Source organism: Corvus moneduloides, chromosome 19, assembly GCF_009650955.1.
Source record: "Corvus moneduloides isolate bCorMon1 chromosome 19, bCorMon1.pri, whole genome shotgun sequence".
NCBI lineage: Eukaryota > Metazoa > Chordata > Aves > Passeriformes > Corvidae > Corvus > Corvus moneduloides.
In genome coordinates this window covers 7,182,471-7,202,309 of record NC_045494.1, presented here as the reverse complement: position 1 = coordinate 7,202,309, position 19,839 = coordinate 7,182,471, and the positions used below count along the sequence as shown (strand labels likewise).

At 47.1% G+C, this 19,839-nt stretch overlaps 1 protein-coding gene across 1 annotated transcript; it reads left to right on the top strand.

Annotated features, from left to right (window-relative positions):
• Position 1: 1 nt before the first annotated feature.
• On the top strand, positions 2-19,528 carry GGA3 (golgi associated, gamma adaptin ear containing, ARF binding protein 3). Its single transcript, XM_032129397.1, has 17 exons — positions 2-101; positions 5,450-5,534; positions 6,262-6,337; positions 6,792-6,890; positions 7,673-7,796; positions 8,578-8,681; positions 9,208-9,288; positions 10,210-10,347; positions 11,344-11,425; positions 11,888-12,004; positions 12,932-13,201; positions 13,776-13,843; positions 14,221-14,543; positions 15,015-15,280; positions 15,464-15,633; positions 15,963-16,073; positions 17,300-19,528. The coding sequence occupies exons 1-17, from the start codon at positions 62-64 to the stop codon at positions 17,408-17,410; spliced, it is 2,265 nt and encodes a 754-aa protein (XP_031985288.1). The 5' UTR covers positions 2-61; the 3' UTR covers positions 17,411-19,528.
• Positions 19,529-19,839: the final 311 nt, after the last annotated feature.

Below are 19,839 nucleotides of genomic sequence, written 5' to 3'. Positions count from 1 at the left end.
CACCGCCCCCCTCGCGCGGCTCTCGCGCGGGCGGGGCGGGGCCCCGGGTCGCTCCGGCAACATGGCGGAGGCTGAGGGGGAGAGCCTGGAGTCGTGGCTGAGTGAGTACCGCGGGCGCGGGGGCACCGCCCGCCCCCCTCCGGCACCGTCCGACCCCAGGCCCCGCCGCCCCCCGGCCCCTCAGCCCCTTCCCATCACCTCCCTGCAGCCTTCGGTCGCCCGACTCCGCCGCCCCCCTCAGCCGGGCGGGCGTCCCGGGGAGGCCGGGGGGGTGTCAGCGCCTTAGGGACGGGTTGGCACAGCCCCCCCCCCGGGCGCGGGGGAGTTTCAGCACACCGGGCACCGGGGCTCAGCACGCCGGGGATGCGGCGTCCCGGAGGAAGAGCCGGGGCCGCCCCTCCCGGCGGTCACCTCGGTGCGGGGCGCGGCAGCGGGTGGGGGCCGGTAGCAGCTCCCCGTGGGAGATGCGGGCGGCTCTGCAGCTCGCCGTGCTCTGCACCTGCTTTTTCTTGTCCGTAAAGGGTCACGGTTCGTGTTTGTCCCTTCCGTCTCTTCCCTTGCCTGGGTTGTGGCCAGCCGAGTGTACAGCCTGAGTGCCGTTCCTGAGGTTCAGAACTGTGGGGTTTCCCAGATGAATTGTATTCATGTGTTACACAACTGTGATTTTCAAGCAGACGAATCCTTCTTTATGCCTGGCTGCAGTTTCACGGTAGTTGTGGACATCCATTCTGTACAAGCTGGAATATATCAAAACCCTTTGTCAGGATAAGGTATCTTAAAGGTTAGAGGGGACAAACCTCCGTTGTCTGTTGATGCCCAGCCCCTTCTGAGTGTCTTCTGTCTGTGTGTCTGTCCGTGCTGCCCATGGCATTTCAGCTCTGGCTATACAGAACACAGGGATGTGATTCCTGAATGAATCAGTCATAACTGTAACCGGTTTTTGTATATTCCACACACAGGAGCTCCTGCTGCTGTCCCTGGGAGGCCATCCTGCTCATCATAGCCTGTTGCCTTGATTTTCTTCTTTTTGTTTTAATAGTTATTTGTTTAATTATGGCAGGAAGTGAAGTTCCAAGTAGTCAGGCACTGGGCAAACAGCAGAAGATGGTCATTACCCCAAATACCTCAGAGTGCAAAACCTGTTACCCTTGGAGCTATCCTTCCATCAACAAGACTAGATAATTCTCCTTCTTTCTTGGTATTTTTATATAAAATTCAAACAGGTACATGCTGTCATGATCTGTTATACGAGTTACTGGCTGAAAGATGTTTTCAGCTCTTCTCATTTTAGCTCAATCCTTTCTGTCCCCTTACCGTTTTTGCTCCTCCTCTGAACTCCCACAATTTGTCAATATCTTTTGTTGTAGCCAGTGAGACACAAGAAGGAACACCCACATCCCTTCCTTGCAATCTTCCTCTGAGGAGAGCTGATTCACCCAGTTCAGTTTGTGTGTGAAAATATCTCTAGTAGGAAGGATATTTTGGGTTGTATAGCCTGGAATGTTTCTTGACTGCTTGTTTTGTGGGGATATTTCTTTAATTGAGGAAGTTAAGGGACAGGTGATCTGTCCTTGGCCAAGGGGTTAAAGGGAAGAGTTGCAAAGGCCTTACTCACTGTGAGAAGAATTGCAGCGAGCCTGATTGCAGAGGGGCACACGTTTTTCAAGGCTTGAGTGCTGCTCTCTGATTTAGGAGGATGCTTTTATGCCAGGTCACTGCTACAGTGATCGCTGCTGGTGCGGCTGTATCGCCCCTCCCATCGCAGGGAGCGCGGAGCCTTCCGTGCCCAGGAGTTACCGGCGGAGTCGGAAGGCCGGGCAGGCAGAGCTGGTGCAGCTCCCGGCTTTCACCTGCCTTCCCGAGGGTTTTTTTTCTGTGATCATCACAAAGCTGTGGCTAATGCCAGCCTTGACAGTGTGCCATGCTGTGCCCTTCCTAAAGAGAATGGCTCAGCAGCACAGCCAACTTCCCAGCCATGGGAAGATGGAGAATTTCTTACTGAAAATGTTGGGGTTTTTTCCTGCGGTGGTGTGCAGCCTCCTGCTGCCCTGCCTCTGGCATCAGGTGGAGTCACAGACCCGTGAAGTAACATCATCCTCGTGTCCAGCTGCTGCAGCAAGATCTGCGCCTCAGCCAGTGATGATCTGGCATCTGCATATCCTGCCTCATTCCAGGCAGCTGGGATGAGAGAAGGTGATCCTTCCTGTTCCCTCCTGGCTGGCAGGCTCTGCTTCTGCACTGAGATGAAACAGAAGAAGGTTAGGAGATAATGTCAGTTGTACAAACACAGCTGGAGCCTTTGACTCCAATGCTGCTTTTTCTGCTGCATCCAGAAGGAAGCTTCTTATATCCCACTCATGTCAGGCTAAGGCAGTGTTCCACTGTGGAACAGATACAAATGCATAAAATATTATAATTGTCTTAATTTCTTTTTTCCTTGGGTTTTCTGTCTCAGCATTCTTTTCTGCCCAGGGATGCAAACAGAGTCTGACTGTTAGACTGGACTTGCCCGGGCTGGGGATTCCCAATTCATAGGCTAAGCCTGACCTGGGGAAACTCTTTGTTGGGGTGGCTTTTGTCTCATTTCAGTAGAGAAGTGAACCCAGGAAAACAGGAGCATTCATTACCAGCCAGTTAATGGTCTGTGGTTCTCTTCATTCCAGCTGCTCTGTGGTTCTCTGCGTTCCAGCATCATTTCTCTCTAGAGAAAACGAACACCTTTGTTTCATATCTAATTATTAATCTGAATGTTGCCTCATTAGCATTTCAGTCTGGCAGAGCACCTGAGGGCTGAGTGGCTCTGATGCTCAGGGTGGGTGTGAAGCAGCTTTGTTTGTCCTGAGCACATTAAAAAAAAGCTGAAAACTGAGGCAAAAGTGCTAGCAGGACTGGGGTAGTGCCAATTGCTAATTTAGATTCATGTGGTTGCCAGTGTGAAATGGGATTTTCAGGAGGGGACCAGGTGGACAAGTGTCTCTGGAAGCAAATAACTGGTACCAAATGGGCCTTGGTTGGCAGTTTCAACGGAAAAGCCAAGGACTTGATATTCCAGAGCACCAACTCTTCATCCTGGAGTGAATCCTTTCACATAAGGGTTGAAGCATATTTATAAAGCAGCACAGATGAGCTGCTTGCCCACATTTTAAGCATTCTTCATAAAAATAGAGGATTTTAAGTCACAACTTGATAGACGTGACACAGCTTCCTGTGGGGCAGACCTGAAAAGGTGAAGTGAGGTGATTCTGCTCTGCTGGAATGCTGAGTTCATGTGGCTGTGCTGAGACTGGGAACAGGTATCCATACACCCTGTTGTGTTGTGTCATGCAAACACACCAATCTCCAGAGCCAGGGCAAGACTTGTGATCAAGCTCATTAACTTTTATGAACCAAGGCTTCACATGGAAGTTTTATGGATGTTGGAAATAGGGAGTTTCTTCATGTGGAACAGCACTTCCCTTTGGCAGTCACTCTCTCCTTCTGAGGCTTCACTGTCTTCGTGTGAGAGCTTTTGCAGAAAAAAACTTAGATGAGTCTGAGAGCATGGAATAATCCAGTGTCATTGGAAAAAATTTTTGGAGATACTTGGAACAGCTTTAAAATTAACACTTGGAGCATGGAAATGTTGGTTACATTTTCATGTTTGTACCACATCATTTTCCTAATTTCAGGCTGTGCAGCCAACAGAGTCCGTTTGGTTGTGTGTCCATATCTGTTTCTGCTCCTCCTGCATTTATTAAGTAAATTCCCTTAATTCCAGCCTGGAACTGAGTGTTTTTCTTCTGGGGCTGCCGAGCACAAGAGGTGCTTTGGAGCACCAAACCACCACGGTGCTGTTTGATTTGCATGAAGAGGCTTTAGATTGTTGTAAGTCATGGTTTCATGATGCTTCCAGGATGTTCAGCAGTTGGAAAGTGGTAATGAGGTTTAGGTGCCACATGTTTGGAACAGTTGTTTGGCTCTGCAGAAGTTGTCTTTTAAACTGAGCCTCCCTTGAATCTCTTGAGTTTAAGACCAGCCTGTAGCTGGTTCTTAGGATGTGATCCTGCAGTTATTCCTCCTTAGTTCTACAGGATGTGATCCTGCAGTTATTCCTCCCTGGCTGCTGTCTTTGCTTATCTAGGGTCACAGGAAGACCAGCAGCAGGCACAGATATTCACCTGTGGAATATTTTACATGCAATCCATGGAAAATTTACTTGCTCTACAAGTATCATTCAGTGAGGAGGAAAACCTGAGCAAACCTTGCAGTATGGGCACAGTAGGAGGGCTGAGGTGCACTGGGAAAGGGAGGGTTTGGAGTTTCAAAGCAGCTGGTTTTATCTGTCTCTGGAAAGGTAAAAGGATACATTTTAATGATGATAAAAAATGACACTTGGTAATGCAACATGTGTTTGTTTTGTTATACTTCCCTCTGAGATGAAAGTACAGGGATATGTGTGGGGCTTTTTCCTGCTCTTCATCCCTGCTCTGTACTATCTGACTAAGCAGTATTTTATTTTCTAAACCTCTTTCTGTTATGTTAAAAATTTGAGGAAGGTTTCTTAAATGCCAGCTCATAGATATACATAGATATTTAGGGATGGGTACAGTGCATTGTTTCTTCCCTTACAAGAAAAAAAAACCCATAATGTTTGGTCGTCTTGGCTTAAGATCTCCTGTAAATTCATTGCTGCATCAGGGTTAAGTAAAATATATGGAGAAGATGCATTCATAACCAAAGAGATGCTGATAGCCTCACTACTCTGCAATCAGTACAGTCAGTGAGGTCCTGCTGCTTAAGGGAGGATCCTTCAGGAGCCTGAAATAGCCCTGTCAGTAAAGCATCGATCTCTTGGCTTCAGCATGTAGGATTTGAGTTCCTGATCAGGTGCAGGCTGCAGTGTTTATTACTTGCAAGAAGAACTCAACATATAATAATAAATTTCAGTCATAAATCCCAGGAGAAATGCTAAGGCATCAATCAAATCAGCTGGCACTCCAAAAGCAAGTGCTAATGCTAAATGAGTGATATTAAACAGCTGATGTTCCAGCTCTTGCTTCTGCAAAATTCCCAGGGAATACAAAAATAATTTCATATGTAGAAAATGTGAGGGTTTAACCTTTAAAGAGTTTAATGTTACAGCCAAATAGAAAGAGACAGCATTTCAGGCAGAGGAAGCTGTGAGCTGAAATCTTTTATCTTGTGCTCTCATTGAGGATATGGGAATAGCCTGTTTCTAAATACTTGAGATTTGGCACCTGTTTTCTTTTGAAAGCGGTGGTTCTTACTGGATGTTTGGATGTCTCAACTTGGGCACACCCTTTTCCCTGAACAGACATACCATGTGTGAATTTCTTTCTCCTTTTTTAGAGCTGGCAATGGATGTCAGATGCTTTTCTCTAAGAAATGTGTGACCTTTTATACTGTTTCTTCTCTTGATTGGTAATATGTTCTCTTTTCCTTGCCAAAGATAAAGCCACCAACCCATCTAACAGGCAAGAAGACTGGGAATACATCATTGGATTCTGTGACCAGATCAACAAGGAACTTGAAGGGTGGGTGTTCCAAACTGCTCTAGACTTAATAAATTAACATTCACCGTTTAAAGTGTGAAATTCCATCATCAAACATTTACATTTTCTTTTATATATACTGATATCACAAGGCAGAGCTGGCTACAACAGAGAGAAGATGCTGCCTCTCCTGTGAAAGGCAGCGTGGCTAATCCAGACTGAGCACTGGGAAACTGGGAATTCTGAATCTGCTTCTAATTTCAGCTTCTGCAGCTCCAGGGTTCTCATCTGGCCAAAATTATTCCATTTGACAGTCTATAAAATTGGGTTATCACTGATAGTGCTGGTGGGGCTTCGCATCTTTAAAATCCTTATTGGACTTAACTGAGGAAACCTCCTGGCTCACAGCATTCGTGAGAGCTAAGGAAGAAGTGTTTTCTTCTGAAAAAAGGAAACAAATGCAAGAGTAATGATTTCCTGGGCTAGGGCCTGTACTGGCAATTGTTTGGTCCGTCCCAAGGAGGAATCTGGAATTGCTGGCTCAGACTACCAGCCCTCTCTTCCTTTCATGCATGCAAACAGCCAGGCTTACAAAGTTACCATGAACATTTTTTGTTAGCCTTTGTGATGGAAAAATAAAAGTATTTAATGGCATTTCCCTTTGATTATGTGGAAGACACTTTGTTTAAGCAGCAGAATTTGTGAAAGTGTGAAAATCCTTCCTGGTGTTTACCTGCTCTGTTTGTAACGGGGCTCTGCTCTGTTCCAGGCCACAGATAGCTGTGAGACTCCTGGCTCATAAAATCCAGTCACCACAGGAATGGGAGGCAGTCCAAGCCTTGACAGTAGGTAGTCCTTACCCCTCCTCTTAAATCCAGGCATGTATCCTATGGCATCACCTGTGTGGAGTAGGGGGGGCACAGGGAGTGTCCATGGGGTCAGCTGGGGGCTGAGTTCCCTGATCCCCGGGAGGGAGTGGGAAGTGGGAGGGAGCACAGTTCCGTCTCTAAAGTGTCCAGAAACAGCTCTGGTTTAGTTTGAGCTGCTTTCCTTTGTTATCTTCAGGCAAGATTTGTGTTCATTGTTAAGACCAAATATCAAGACCCAGATACACCTGGCTGAGGGTGGGACACCAGCCTGTCTTCATGTGTCGTCCCTAAAGATGGGAGATTGATGTCTGCATGGAGCAGGAATACTTGGCCCACTGACAGGGGCTCTTCACCTCCCCTCTAAGCAGAACACACACTGTTATTTTAGGGTTTTGCTGATTCAGCCCCTGTTTCTGTTCCTTGAATGCAGGTGCTGGAAGCTTGTATGAAGAATTGTGGGAGAAGATTTCATAATGAAGTTGGGAAGTTTCGCTTTTTAAACGAGTTAATAAAAGTTGTGTCTCCAAAGGTTAGTCCCTGAACCTTATGGCTGTAGCTACTTTTTGATCTCTGTAAGCTAAAGGCAGCATCCAAAATATTTGCAGTGTTCTGTCTGGCTCATTGCACTTATTAGTCTATATTCAAGAGCATTTATTAGCTAAGCTCTTGTTGTTTGGGGGTTTTTTATGCCTTACTAAATTTCTCAGGAAGTCGTACTTATGTGCCATCACTATGCAGTCTCTGGGCTGTTCCAATTCTTCAGGTAACTCAAGGGCTTCTAAAACTTTGGCTGTGTTGTTTTAAAAAACAGAACTCCAGTGGTGGTGGAAGAGAAGTGTGATGCAGAGGTTAAAACAAGAGGTTTGACAACACACCATGGAGTTCTAGTCCTCATTCTGCTGACTTGCTGTGTAAAGAGTGCTTGGCTAAGTCCCTCAACATTCATGATGAGTTTAATGTGCTGAAAATCTTCCCTATGGTGTGATTGATGCAGCAATGCATTCCTACATTCTCTCCCATAAGACAGGGGAGGGGGTGGTTCTCTGTATTGCTGTAATTTTTAAATAGCAAAATCTTGGAGCTAGCAGAATAGCTGCTTTTTCTTTTGCTGAAGATAATCACAAAGCTTCTCTTCACTGTTATTTCAAATCTATTAGAGGAGCAGTTTTTCCTCCTAGTGAGATGTACCTCAGGCCATCTTGGAACTTGGATCATACACCTTGTAATGTATATCACTGAGCTTCCACAAAGCTTTATTTTTAAAAAGGAATTAAGAACATGAAGAATTTGGATCCTTTTTTCCACCCTTAGTACCTGGGAGACCGAGTCTCAGAGAAGGTGAAGTCCAAAGTCATTGAATTGCTGTATAGCTGGACAGTGGCATTGCCAGAGGAATCCAAAATCAAGGATGCCTACTACATGCTGAAGAGACAAGGTAGGGAGTCAACTGCTCACTCATGCATTCTCTCCAGCCTTGGCTTTGAGCAAGAGCATCACAAAATCTACAGCTTCTAATTAAATGGGGTCAGCACAAACTCTGAGGGGAGATAGAACAAGGGAGAAATTCTCTGAAAAGCTTTTCATTATGTGTAAATGCCTTGGGCAGGGTTGGGCTGGCTCTGTTAACTAAATTAATGAGATACCTTGCAAATACTTTTGTTTTGGTTTGAAGGGCCTTTTTTAAGTTGAATTTTTTATTTGGTGGAAGTAGTTATTAAATTATTTGAACAAGTCTAGTTGAAAGTGAAATAAGAGCTTCCAAGCAGCCTTTTGTGTTCTTTCAAATGAATGGCTTTGCAGCTGTACCTTTAGTTCAGCTGACACACATTTCTTGTGTAGGCACAGTGAAAAAAACTCAGTAGCTTCATAAGAAAAATTGATTCCATGGAAGCTCTGGAAACCATCCTGTCCTATGAGGACATACAGATTGCAAGTCATAACTGTCCCTTGCAGCACTGTGGATGGATAAACTAAAGGCTAAATGGGGCTGAAAATGGTTCCTCCCCTTCAGAGGGATAGTTTTAGCTCATGTTGTGGGGTTGGGAGAACATCCAGGTGAAAGTCAGCTCAGGGATTTGGATGTATTGTTCACTGGAACAGCGTGGCAGTGTCAGGGGCAGATGTGTGTTGGCTTTGACAGCAGCCTGGGAGTACCTGTGTGCCCTGCCTGGTGTGAGGGTGTGTGCTGACCACAGGGGTTCCCGTTCTGCTTTCAGGGATTGTCATGTTTGATCCTGTGATTCCTGCAGACAGAACACTCATTCCTTCTCCACCACCTCGTCCCAAGAACCCGGTGTTTGATGATGAGGAGAAATCCAAGGTACAGTGAAGACTTGTGCCAAAATCACTAATGAAAAGTGATTACTCAGTGCACATTTGGAATAAGGAAGCAAAGTATAATAATGTGGCTTTTAGTTTTGGGAGGATGGTCTGTACTTTTGCAGAACTCACTGCTTTGTCCACCCACTTAACCCAAAGTTCCAGTTAAGACCTTGTCTGTTTTACCATTATGGGGTTACTCCTGTTAAAGTGCCATCCTGCTGAAGTACTGGAAAGCAGAGAATGTTTCACACACAGGAGGAAAAATAATGTATGGGAGGAATAGCTATCTGGTGTCAGAAGTCTCTGAGATTTCACAGAATATGTCCTGTGTAAAAGCAGGAATGCAGGAGCTCACATAGATAATAAACTCTAAATGACTCATGCTGGAGTCCTTGTAACTATGGAAGCTGTGTAAGCTTTGCAATACTGGGCTGTATCCCTTTTCCCCTGAATTGTTCACACAGATTCCTTTCCCTTTACCCAAGGGTCTTTATTTGTCTCCTGACTATCATCTTGTCTTTCAGCTTCTAGCCAAGCTGCTGAAAAGCAAAAACCCAGATGATTTACAAGAGGCCAACAAACTTATAAAATCCATGGTAAAAGAGGTAAGAAATTCCTGTAGGATTGGTTCAGGTCAGCAGTCTGCTTTCCAGGTTTTAAGCAATTTGACTTCAAATGGTGGAGAGCTTAGGATTTGGTCTCTAGCTTGTACCTGGGAGATGTTTGTGTCACAGAAGTGTCTACAGTTGGTGTCTCTGGTGGAGGATCGGACAGGAATTGAATATCCCTTGTTGTAATTACCAGATTCCCATCACTCAAGATGGGCTTTCATATCAAGGTTTGGTGGGAGCGTCGTGGTACCACCCCTGGATGCTGAGGACTGAGTCACTGGACTTTCTCACAAACAAGTTCATGGAAACACCTTCCTGTTTGTAGAGCTGTGCTGCATCCACCCATGACAGTCATTCCAATCTCTGGAGTCCAGGAAATGACTCACTGGGATTCTGGCAAATAAAAGGGTACCTTCTGGACTGTAGTGGTTGTATAGGTTACTAAAATATTTCCATTCAAGCTCCTCTTGTTCCCAGGGGAGACTCCTATGTCTTCAGTTGGAATCTCCAATCAGAGATGGGTGGACATTTTCCACCAGAGTGTGCATGTTGTTCCTAGTGAATTTTTTGCTTCAAACACATCTCTTTTGTTAAATGGCATCAAGTGAACAAAAAAAAAATCTTCTGAAAAGGTCAGAAAGGAATTTCTGGGAACTTTTTTAGCTGTGTAATTATACATTGAAGTCTATTTAATGAGACTTTTTCAAAATATGGGGTTGCCTGTAATTTCAGAATGGTGGTGAAAATAAAATATGCAAAGCTTCACATGAACAAAGAAGGGGTTTGTTTGCTTTTTTCCTAGCTTAGCCTTAAATAGCCATCACTTGACACATTTACAGGTAATATCTGTGGTTGTGTTACTGTGAACTTCTAGAGACAAACTCACCCTTTCTGTCTGTGCTTTCCACCCTGAAGGATGAGGCTCGGATCCAGAAGGTGACAAAGCGCATGCACACGCTGGAGGAGGTGAACAACAACGTGAAGCTGCTGAATGAGATGCTGGTTCATTACAGCAAAGAGGACTCATCAGAGGCCGACAGGGAGCTCATGAAGGTGGGTCTGAGCTGCTCCTTCTTCCCAGTAGTCCTGGAGTCAGTCCTTTCTTACAGACTTGAGTTTTGCAGAGAATTACAAACACTGCAGTAAAATGGAGAGCAGTGGTGAGAAACAGGAGCAGTTGCTGCAAACAGCAGGCAAGAAAATATCCATGGTTTTAGTGCCTTTTACCAAAAGACTGGGTGGGGAGTAGCTCAGTTTCACATATGCTTGAAGTGAGGTGCAATTGTTCTCCAAAGGTGCATCGTGGCAGAACCAAGAAGCTGCAGTTTGTAATTCTGGATCCTATAGGGACACACGGATTGCAGGTTATAACTGTCCCTTGCAGCACTGTGGATGAATAAACTAAAGGCTGACTGGGGCAGGAAATAGTCCCTCTCCTTCAGAGGAAGAGTTTTAACTTGTGTTACAGGGTTAGGAGAACATCAGGAAAGTAAAAATCAAAACAGCCACCAGGGATGACTTGGTAGGCCCAGAGCCTTTAAGAGTTGCACATTATCTAATTAAAAAAATTAAACCCACTTATTTTTAACAGCAAGATCCTTAAACAGTGGTAAGAAGCTTAAGAAACTGGTTTGTTTCTGTGAACCATTTTGTTACTGCCACTTTTCTGCCGTGTGGTTACAGACTCAGTAGTGGTTGCAGCACAACTGAAGCCTAATTGCTGAAACAATTTTCTGCTCTTCCTCAGGCTTTTAGGGACTACTATACAAGGAAGGAACATCTCTTTTAGACTAGAACTTGGCCATAAGTGCTGATGTGAGGGAGGACTGAGAGATGTGTTGGAAATGCAGGTTGTGTTTAGACCCCAGGCTCATGTAACGCTGCTCAGCACTGTGAGCTGGGCAGGGAGGGCCATCCTGGCTGTGCAGCCACACTGGCATGGTCAGCGCAGTAAGACTGGTCTGTTCTGGGGGTTGTTCTGTGCTGACTGGTGCTGCTGGCAGTGGCTCCTGCCACAAAGTGAAATCTTTGTCCTAACCTGTCTTCCAGGAGCTCTATGAAAGGTGTGAAACCAAACGACGGACACTGTTCAAGCTGGCCAGTGAGACAGAGGATAATGACAGCAGTTTGGGTAAACTAAGCTACACCTGTCCTTTTTTAATTGCTTTGTGCTCCTTGCCCATGCAAAGGTTCAGCTGTAAAGTCACCTCCTCACTGTGGGTTCCCGTTGCTTTGGTAAAGGACAATCCTTCTCTCTTTGTGCTTATCATTTCAGTTCAGGCAACGACTGGATAGTAAAGGTGGTTCAGGAGGATGGGAACAATAATGGGGGACAGCTGCTGCTTTGGGAGGGGAAGAGGGTTGCTGTGAGGAACAACCTTGGGCTCATTTTTTCCTTGTTACTGCAATGTGTGTGGAGCTAGAAGAGGTTAGGGTATTGCTTAGAGAAGTGTGGCACAGGCAGAGTGATGGAGCTCATAGCCAGATATTCATGGTTTTTCTTGCTGATTATTTAGCTGACAACTGAGCACTCTCAGCATTAGTGGGAACAAAGTGACTGAAGCCTTGGAGGTAATTTTTGTCTCTCTTGTAGGGGATATTCTGCAGGCCAGTGACAATTTATCCCGTGTGATAAATTCCTATAAAAAAATAATAGAGGGGCAAGTGATCAATGGTGAAGTGGATCTCCCTGGGATGTCTGTAGTGGAAGGTGAGTTCCTGGGAAGCCAATTGTTTAATTTTTGAATCCTGCAGTTCTAAGTCTTTTGAACAATGTTTCCTGTTTTGTTAAAGTAGCTTTTGGTGGTTCTTGTGGAGAACAGTTTGTGAATCAGAGGGGGACAAGAAGGCTCCTGAGCAGTGGATAAACAATTCTGGACAGGAGCAGCAGTGCTGCAGCTTTGCATTCTCCATTGCTCAGTCCATATTACTGAAACCTTTGTGACATCAGTAGCAAACCTGCATCTGAGCAGTTTTTGTGGCCGGAAGTTCTCATACATTTTCCTCCCCACATTTGTCCTGTTTCTTAATGGTGATGTGTAATAAAAAGATAATTTTATTAAAAACACAAGAGCTGGAGAGTAGGAGCTGGACCAGAGGTCCTTTTCCTGGTTTTGCCAGTAATTCCATTTGTGAATTCAGGCCAGTTGCCCACTTCACACTTCAGCTTCACCATTTAAAGCTCTGGACATGAGTGTGACAGAATTACCATTTGGGACTCAAACATTTGTGCTGCTGCCTGGCAGCATCTTACTGGGACAAGACTGTTTTAAATATGAAGTTTGAGATGGTATGAATTTCCCTCAGCTCTCCAGCTCTCTGGTAGCCTTTGTTTATTATAATGCTGTAGGATCTCCCAAAGCCTTATCTGAGTTCAAAAAATTTTGAAGGGATCATGAATTGTGAAGCGCTGGGGAAGGAGCAGTGGTTGCAGCAGGTTTTCACATGGAAATTCTTTAAGTATCTCTGTTGATTTACATAGTCTGGACAGCAAATACCCTTGCTCTGTTACAAAGAGCCACAAGCTATGCTGAGATGAGGATCTAAACCATCTCTCTGCTAATTTCTTCTGCACACTGGGTTTACTCTGAGCCTTTTGCCTTCTTTCCTAGTAGTGCTCTTCTCCTGTCCACTGCAGGGAGTAACTCCACCAGTAATCTCAACACCCTCATTGACCTTGCTGGACTGGACGTCACCAGCACCCCGCCACCTCCAATGCCACCCAGCAGCCTGGCACCAGCCCCCAGCACAGCCCCTGGCCCAGCTGAAATCCCCATCCTCCCTCCTCCTCCCCAGACATTGGCACCGCTGCGCAGCAGCTCCTCCGGCCAGGTGGAAACAGCACCCGCTCAGCAGGGCAGCACAACCAACTCCCTGTCCTTGCTGGATGAGGAGCTCCTGTGCTTGGGTAAGACACTGAGGGGTCTGCAAAAGGGCTGCTCAATCCATCCTAACAAAGGCTGCTTCTGTGTTCTCCATGTTCCTGGATTCCAGGGAATCCCTTGCATCATTCTGAATATTAGACCTCAGTGAGTCAGTATTAAAATCTCTTCCCAGAGCTGGCTGCAAGAAAGCAGCTGTTTAGTGCAATTGCTGTCTGATCTCCTGTTGGGTGATCCTGCTGGGTGTACAGGCTACACTAGTTTGGGACAGATTAAGCCCTGATTTTGTGGGTGTGCTAAAGGGAAGGTGCCTCAGAGAGGCTGTGCATGGGAGCCTGCAGGATGCCTGTTTGTAGAGCCCAGATGTGAGCAGCAGAAGGCAGTGCTAATCAGGATGGGTTAGAAGAGCTGGGTGCAGGGCATGACTGTTGGCTGCTGGTGCTGTCAGTCTCTTTTCCTCATCATAGCCTTGCAGCCCATCTCAGTGTTTCATCAGGTTCTTGGGCTCTGGCAGAGCTGAATCAAGTTTTGATGGTACTGAAACAGCAGCCAAGGAATGACTCTGAGTTCATTTTCTCCTCCTATTGTTTCTCCCTCCAGGCCTGAATGACCCAGCCCCTGCAGCAGGGAAGGAGACCTCGGAAAACAACCAATGGAGCATGTTTGAGGTACAAAGGAGAAGTCTCAGAGAAGGGGAGGGAGGGATTGACATTGTGGGAGGTCTCTGTCACCTTGGAGAAGCATGTGATCACACACACAGGCAGAGGGGCAGTCTGGCTTAGCCCTAAAATAGGGATAGATGTGTTTAAACAGAGTAGGTATCCCTGAACCTGGCTTTCTCAGTGTCCTATCTGTCCCCATGATGTTAGTCCTTCCTTTGCTTAAATTACAGATCAGAAGTAGCCCTGACTTAGGCCACAGACTTTGCTGCTTGTCACCCAGCACCTGTTTTTGTGGTAAACCTCTGTCCTTCTGTAATAGAGCAGTGCCATTTCTGCATCAGGGGCAGCAGTGAGTTAGAGCATCTATCTGTCCTCTCTTTCAGAATGAGCAGTTGGACCTGGATTTCTTTAATCCGAAGATGGTGACTGTTGCTTGCAACCCTGCAGGGAACCCTCTTCTCCATCACACATCACAGACCACGTGTGGGACATCAGCCACGCTGCCTTCTGCTTTCCCAGCTTCCCAGACTGCTCCCAGCATCCCAGCACCAAACTCAGCACCATTTGTATTTCCTGCTGTCCCAGCTGCCCCTGCAGGGCCTCCTAAGACTATTCCAGCTGCTCCTGGGTACTTCAGCTCGTCTGTGGGGAGCAACATGCCACATAAGATGGATGCATTGGGACAACTCCTTGAAGAAGCCAAAGGGTAACCAAAAGTCCTGACTTTGCTTTGGCTCTGCAGTTAGAAAGCCAGGCTTGCTGCAGTGCCAGGTTCTGAGGCTGACTTTCAACTCTCTGGTTTGGTAGAGATGTGGGATTGGGATTTTTCTTCTCAGAGGTTTCAGTTTAAAAACTAATACAAGTTTCCCACCTCTGGGAGGGAAATTCAGGCAGAGCACACAGCTGTACTGTTGCCTGATCCAAAGGTGTGGTGTGAAGGGGAATGAGCTGTTGAGGTACAGAGGCCTCATTTCCTTCTTGACTCAGAGAAGTGACCCCACCCCTACCACCACCCCTGTCCTTGTAGTTCTCCTCATGTGAGACTTGTGCAGAGTCACAGGCTCCAGCCTAGCTCCAAGCTGCTGCTTTGTCCTCGTGATGTGCTGTTATCTCTGTGTGTTGGAGAAATTCCTGCTTCACTTCCAGCTCCATTCGCCATGGCTTTTCTGTCTTGCAGGAGTGCCACCCAAGGCATGGCGACACCTGCAGTGTTCCCTGGGGTTACTTTGCCAACCACTGTCACCCCTGCCCCATTAGCAGCACCTGCAGGGCTGCCAGCCACTGCCTCTGGAGCCCCTCCAGCTCCCTTCCCAAGCAGCTGCACTGCTGGATCAGGAAGTCCTCTCTTCCAGCCGGCGTCATTCCAGCAGCAAGGCAGTCCCATGAAAGCACCTGAAATTTCTTTGGCCAACGTCCATGTTCCCTTGGAATCCATTAAACCCAGTAAGTATTTCAGGCTTTTCACCTTGCTCTGAACATTTTTTAAAGGCAAAGCTTCTTGGCAAAGCTCATGAAGTAGAGAGAAGGGATGAGCAGCTCCAGCTGAACATCCTGAACACCTGATGCTGCCTCAGCCCACCTGCTGCAGCACGAACCTGGATCCTCTCCCTTCTCTCTCTGTGGCAGGCAGTGCCCTGCCAGTGACAGCCTACGACAAGAACGGGTTCCGGATCCTGCTGCACTTTGCCAGGGAGTGCCCGCCAGGGCGCTCGGACGTGCTGGTCGTGGTGGTCTCCATGCTGAACACGGCGCCGCTGCCCGTGAGGAACATCGTGCTGCAGGCGGCCGTGCCCAAGGTAGGGACACACGGGACAGAGACTGCATCCAGGGAGGCCTGGCCATGGACTCAGGGACTGGGGACCTTGCCATAGGCTGTGCTGTGCCCCTTTCCAAAGCACAAAGGTTCTTGTCACGGGCAGAAAACACTGAACAGGATAAGCCAAGAACTGCCTGTTCCTATTGTGTTTTGCAAGCTGGGCTGGCTCTTGTTCCCTCATCCTCACTTGTGGGTTGATTCTCTTCCATTTGGATGTGTGCTGTTGTCCCCCCAGCCTGTGCATGCATCCTTCATTGTCCCCAAGGCAGGAGATCATCCCTGAGGTTCTGCTTTCTATTTCACTTGCAGTCCATGAAAGTGAAGCTACAGCCACCCTCTGGCACTGAGCTGTCTCCGTTCAATCCCATCCAGCCGCCAGCTGCCATCACTCAGGTCATGCTTCTGGCAAATCCTGCGAAGGTGAGAGGGACAGTGGGATTTATCCTGCCTTCCTCAGACACATTTGATACCAGCTGAACTCTCTGGAGGGGTAGGACCAAACATTTGAGCAGCTACAGCTGTTCGTTCCTAAAAGTTTGGACTTGATGATCTTGGAGGTCTTTTCCAACCTTAATTATCTGTGATTCTAATGTGCCCTCTGGAAGTGGTTACTATGGAATGTTGGTGTTTCAGTTCAGGGCTAGAGGAAGCTCTTCCCAGAAGTATTTGGCAAGGAGAGGTGTGAGAAGGGGCACTACACCTCTCACAGCAAAAGGAGCAAGGATCATGTCAGGCACAGCTTTAAAGGATAGCAAAGCTGCATCAGGAGTTTGACTCCCCTGACTCCACTGAACGTGCCTGGCTTTGCTGATAATTAGATCAATGCTAAATTAACTGGTGCTGTAGCAGTACTTTTGATGAACCAACAGACAAATGTCAGATCATGTCTGTTCCATCATTCTCTGAGGAAGTACCTGTGACCAGGGACACAACAGGGTTAACACTTTACTTTCTGCTGAGGATGCTGGGAGCAGCTGAGAAGCTGTTTTTGCTTGCTGTAGTCACTCATTCAGTCAGCCAGCTCTGAAAGTCCAAAGCTGAAGGACTTTCTAATTGTTTGACAAATCAGATGTTTCTACTTGAGAATTACAACAGTGTCCTTCAAGTATCAGCTGACGGCTCTGAGATAGAAAGATGGATGTCAGAGGGGTTTAGTGGATGTTTAAAAACTTTGTGAGGTACATGGAGGTGCCCTCATTGAAGAGCTGCTTCCATCTCTTGCTTACTGTATTGCAAGGCATTTTTCAGAGCAGGAACTGTTTTATCTTCCTCCACATAATGAGGAATTTAATTTTGAAAATTTTGAACTTTTCCAGCAGCAGTCTTTAGGCTCTCCGGAGAGCAGCTGAGCAGCTGGCCACATCTGTGCAGTGTCTGCTCACAGGTCATTTATGCTTTTCTCCTTCTGCTCCATGCTAAGCAGTAAAGGTTTTTTGGTATAAAAAATGTAAGGTGAATAACTCAGGTTTGTAAATAGCTGAACTTAATGAACTTAACCTGAGCCCTCCTGCCCCTGCTCTGTACCACAGAAGTCTTGTGCTCTCTGTAGAGCTGTAACAGTGAAGTGTTTTGTTCGGGGCTGTTGAGCTGGGGCTGTTGAGCTGGGGCTGTTCTCATGTTGCTTTTGGGTTTTGTCTTTCCTGCAGGAGAAGGTGAGGCTGAGGTACAGACTGACCTTCACCCTGGGAGATCAGCCCAGCACAGAAGTGGGCGAAGTGGATCAGTTTCCCCCGGTAGAGCAGTGGGGGAATCTATGACCTTAGGACACTGCCAGAGACTCTGACAGGACCAGGGCAGGATCCCACAGGACTGGAACGGATGTGCCGTGGGGAGGGACACACATGCTATCCACTGGTGATGTTCAGCTTTGTTTACATGTCCTGACCACTCTGCTTGTAGCTTTAGTCCAGAATGTTGTGCCCCACATTGAAGGGGCCCTGGAACACTTATGCCAAGCATGAACTGAGTGGCAGCCAGTGACAGGCAGTGCTGGCTGCTTTTACCTTGACCTCTGGGTGAATCTGGTTCTATCTTCCACTCTATTAAACTTGAAGTTATTGTATTTTGAGGGGAGACCTGTCAGCAGAAGGGGATGTAGTTGGCTTTTCCTGCACTGCTGTCCAGAGATCCCGACAGGCTGTGGGGTGATGATGCTGCGAGCTCAGCGCAGAGCCCTCCCTGGGACTGTGACCTCCTTGTGCCACACGGGCCTGTGAGCATGCTGAGCAATAATGCTGCTCCGTGAGGGAATGCTTCCTTTTTTACACTGAAATAGCACTTAGCTCCCTTCCCCCTCTCCTGCTTCATTCCCAAGGGCCCGTGTAAGCAGCCCCTCGCTCCGTGTGTGCCACACTGCTGTACCTTTACTTGCTGTATTTATTTTACACTGCTGGCTGCCGCCCGGGGGTATCCATTTGGGGCAGCTAGGGCTGAGTTTTGTCTGCAAATGGTTACACTGGTTATTTTTTTGCCTTCATTGCATTCCATAGTGTGGGGAAAAGAGGAAATGCGTAGTGAGGGGAAAAGAGGGATGGAAGGTATTGGTCAGTATTGGAGGAGGACAGCACCTGGAGCACAGAACTGTCTTTACAATCACTAATCTGGGGCAGTGACTGAATCCAGGGGTAAGGAGAGATGCCTCTCATGTCCCCTCATGCAGGCAGTATTATTAGTATAGTCAAATACTGTGTTTTATTGGGCTGAGTACAGTGACCTACAAGATGTAAATAATAGAGCTGTAGGATATTAGAACAAGCAGGCAGAGGAAGGAAGAGGTTCCCCTGGGGGAGCCCCTGGGTTAATGCCCCATCTTCTTTGTTCCCTGTATTAAGTGGCAAAGTGCAATTGTGCCCACAAAGGGGAAAGCAGTTTTGCTGGACATCAGTGTTCTGTGCTAACAGAAGAGCTGATCCCTTAGCTACACTCTCCTAGAAGTAAGGTTCAAATCAGCAAAACTTGGTTCCAGCAGCCCTGTCCTTCTTCTCAGTTTCCAGTCTCAAGCAGTGCCTCAGTGAGCTCTGAGACAGCCCATTGTAAATTAATGGGGGTTTCTAACCCATTGACACAAGCACAGAGAGGTGCTTGGACAGTCCTTGGACACTCAGCTCTGCATTTCCAGCAGGGCTGTCAAGCAACAGCTCTTCTCAAATGTGGGAGCAGGACAGAGAAAAGCAGTACACAGGAAGAGGCTCCTGCCTTTTAGGAAAACTCCACGGGACATGAATGGTGGCTGTAAAACCATTGCTGCAAACACAGCTTGGAGTAACTTGTAGTTGAATTTTCTCTACTGTGCTGCAGAGTAAAAATCCCTAGAGATGAAAAACGCAGGGGATTCACAAGCCTGAGGCCCTCATCAGAGGCACCAGGCAGCTGCAGGAGCCCCTGAAGGTGGAATCCAAGCTTGTCCTGGTCTGCAGCCTGTGGAGACCTCAGCCTTGTGAGCTTCCTGATGTAGAAGGCAGGCGAGAGGGATGGTTTGTTCGGATTCTAAAGAAAGCTATTTCAAATCGATGGACTGGGAGATAAGGGATGAGGAGAGAATTCTTTCTGCATCAGACATGTTCTTGCCAGCACTTTAGACACGGTAGGCATGGGGGCAGTGCCTGGGTGGTATGTCCTGAGGAGCAGGGTCACTGCTTGCCCTGCCTGCACGTGGATCTCACTGTGACTTGGAGGAAGGCAGGAGAGCACAGGTGCTTTCTGTGAACAGAAACAGCGGACACGGCCACGCACCCCGGTCCTGCTGCTTTGGAAATTAAATTATGAATGTTCCTTGTCTGTAGGGTGAGGTTCCTGCTTCATCCCCAGCAGTCCTACCTGTACATACATCTCCAATGCATTTGTGCTGCTGCATGTTGAATAAATCATTTTCCCTACCTGGCTCTGTGCTCGCCCTTTCTCGTGACAGCTTCTGCAATGTGGGGCTGCTTCTGGAAAGCCTCAAACTGAAACTCGACTCAAGACCTTCCTAAGCAAAAATGGAGAAGGTGCTGTTTCTGAAACCCCACTGGTTTAAGAGGTGGCCTTCATTTCAGTTCTGGGTGTTAGAGGCAAAGAAAACATAAAATCCAAGGAAAAGTTGTAGTGAGGGTCACTTCACAAGGGGAGGGCTGCCAGGCCAAGCTGGAACAAGCAGCTGTAACATTTTGATGCAGCTCCTTCACAGAAGTTAAAAAAACATCTATGT

Bases quoted from the DNA above. Each gene is read 5' to 3' on its own strand.
- GGA3 (XM_032129397.1), top strand. From the start codon at position 62: ATGGCGGAGGCTGAGGGGGAGAGCCTGGAGTCGTGGCTGA. The intron at 6,338-6,791 runs GTAGGTAGTCCT...CCTTGAATGCAG, and splicing joins AGGCAGTCCAAGCCTTGACA to GTGCTGGAAGCTTGTATGAA. The intron at 9,289-10,209 runs GTAAGAAATTCC...TCCACCCTGAAG, and splicing joins TAAAATCCATGGTAAAAGAG to GATGAGGCTCGGATCCAGAA.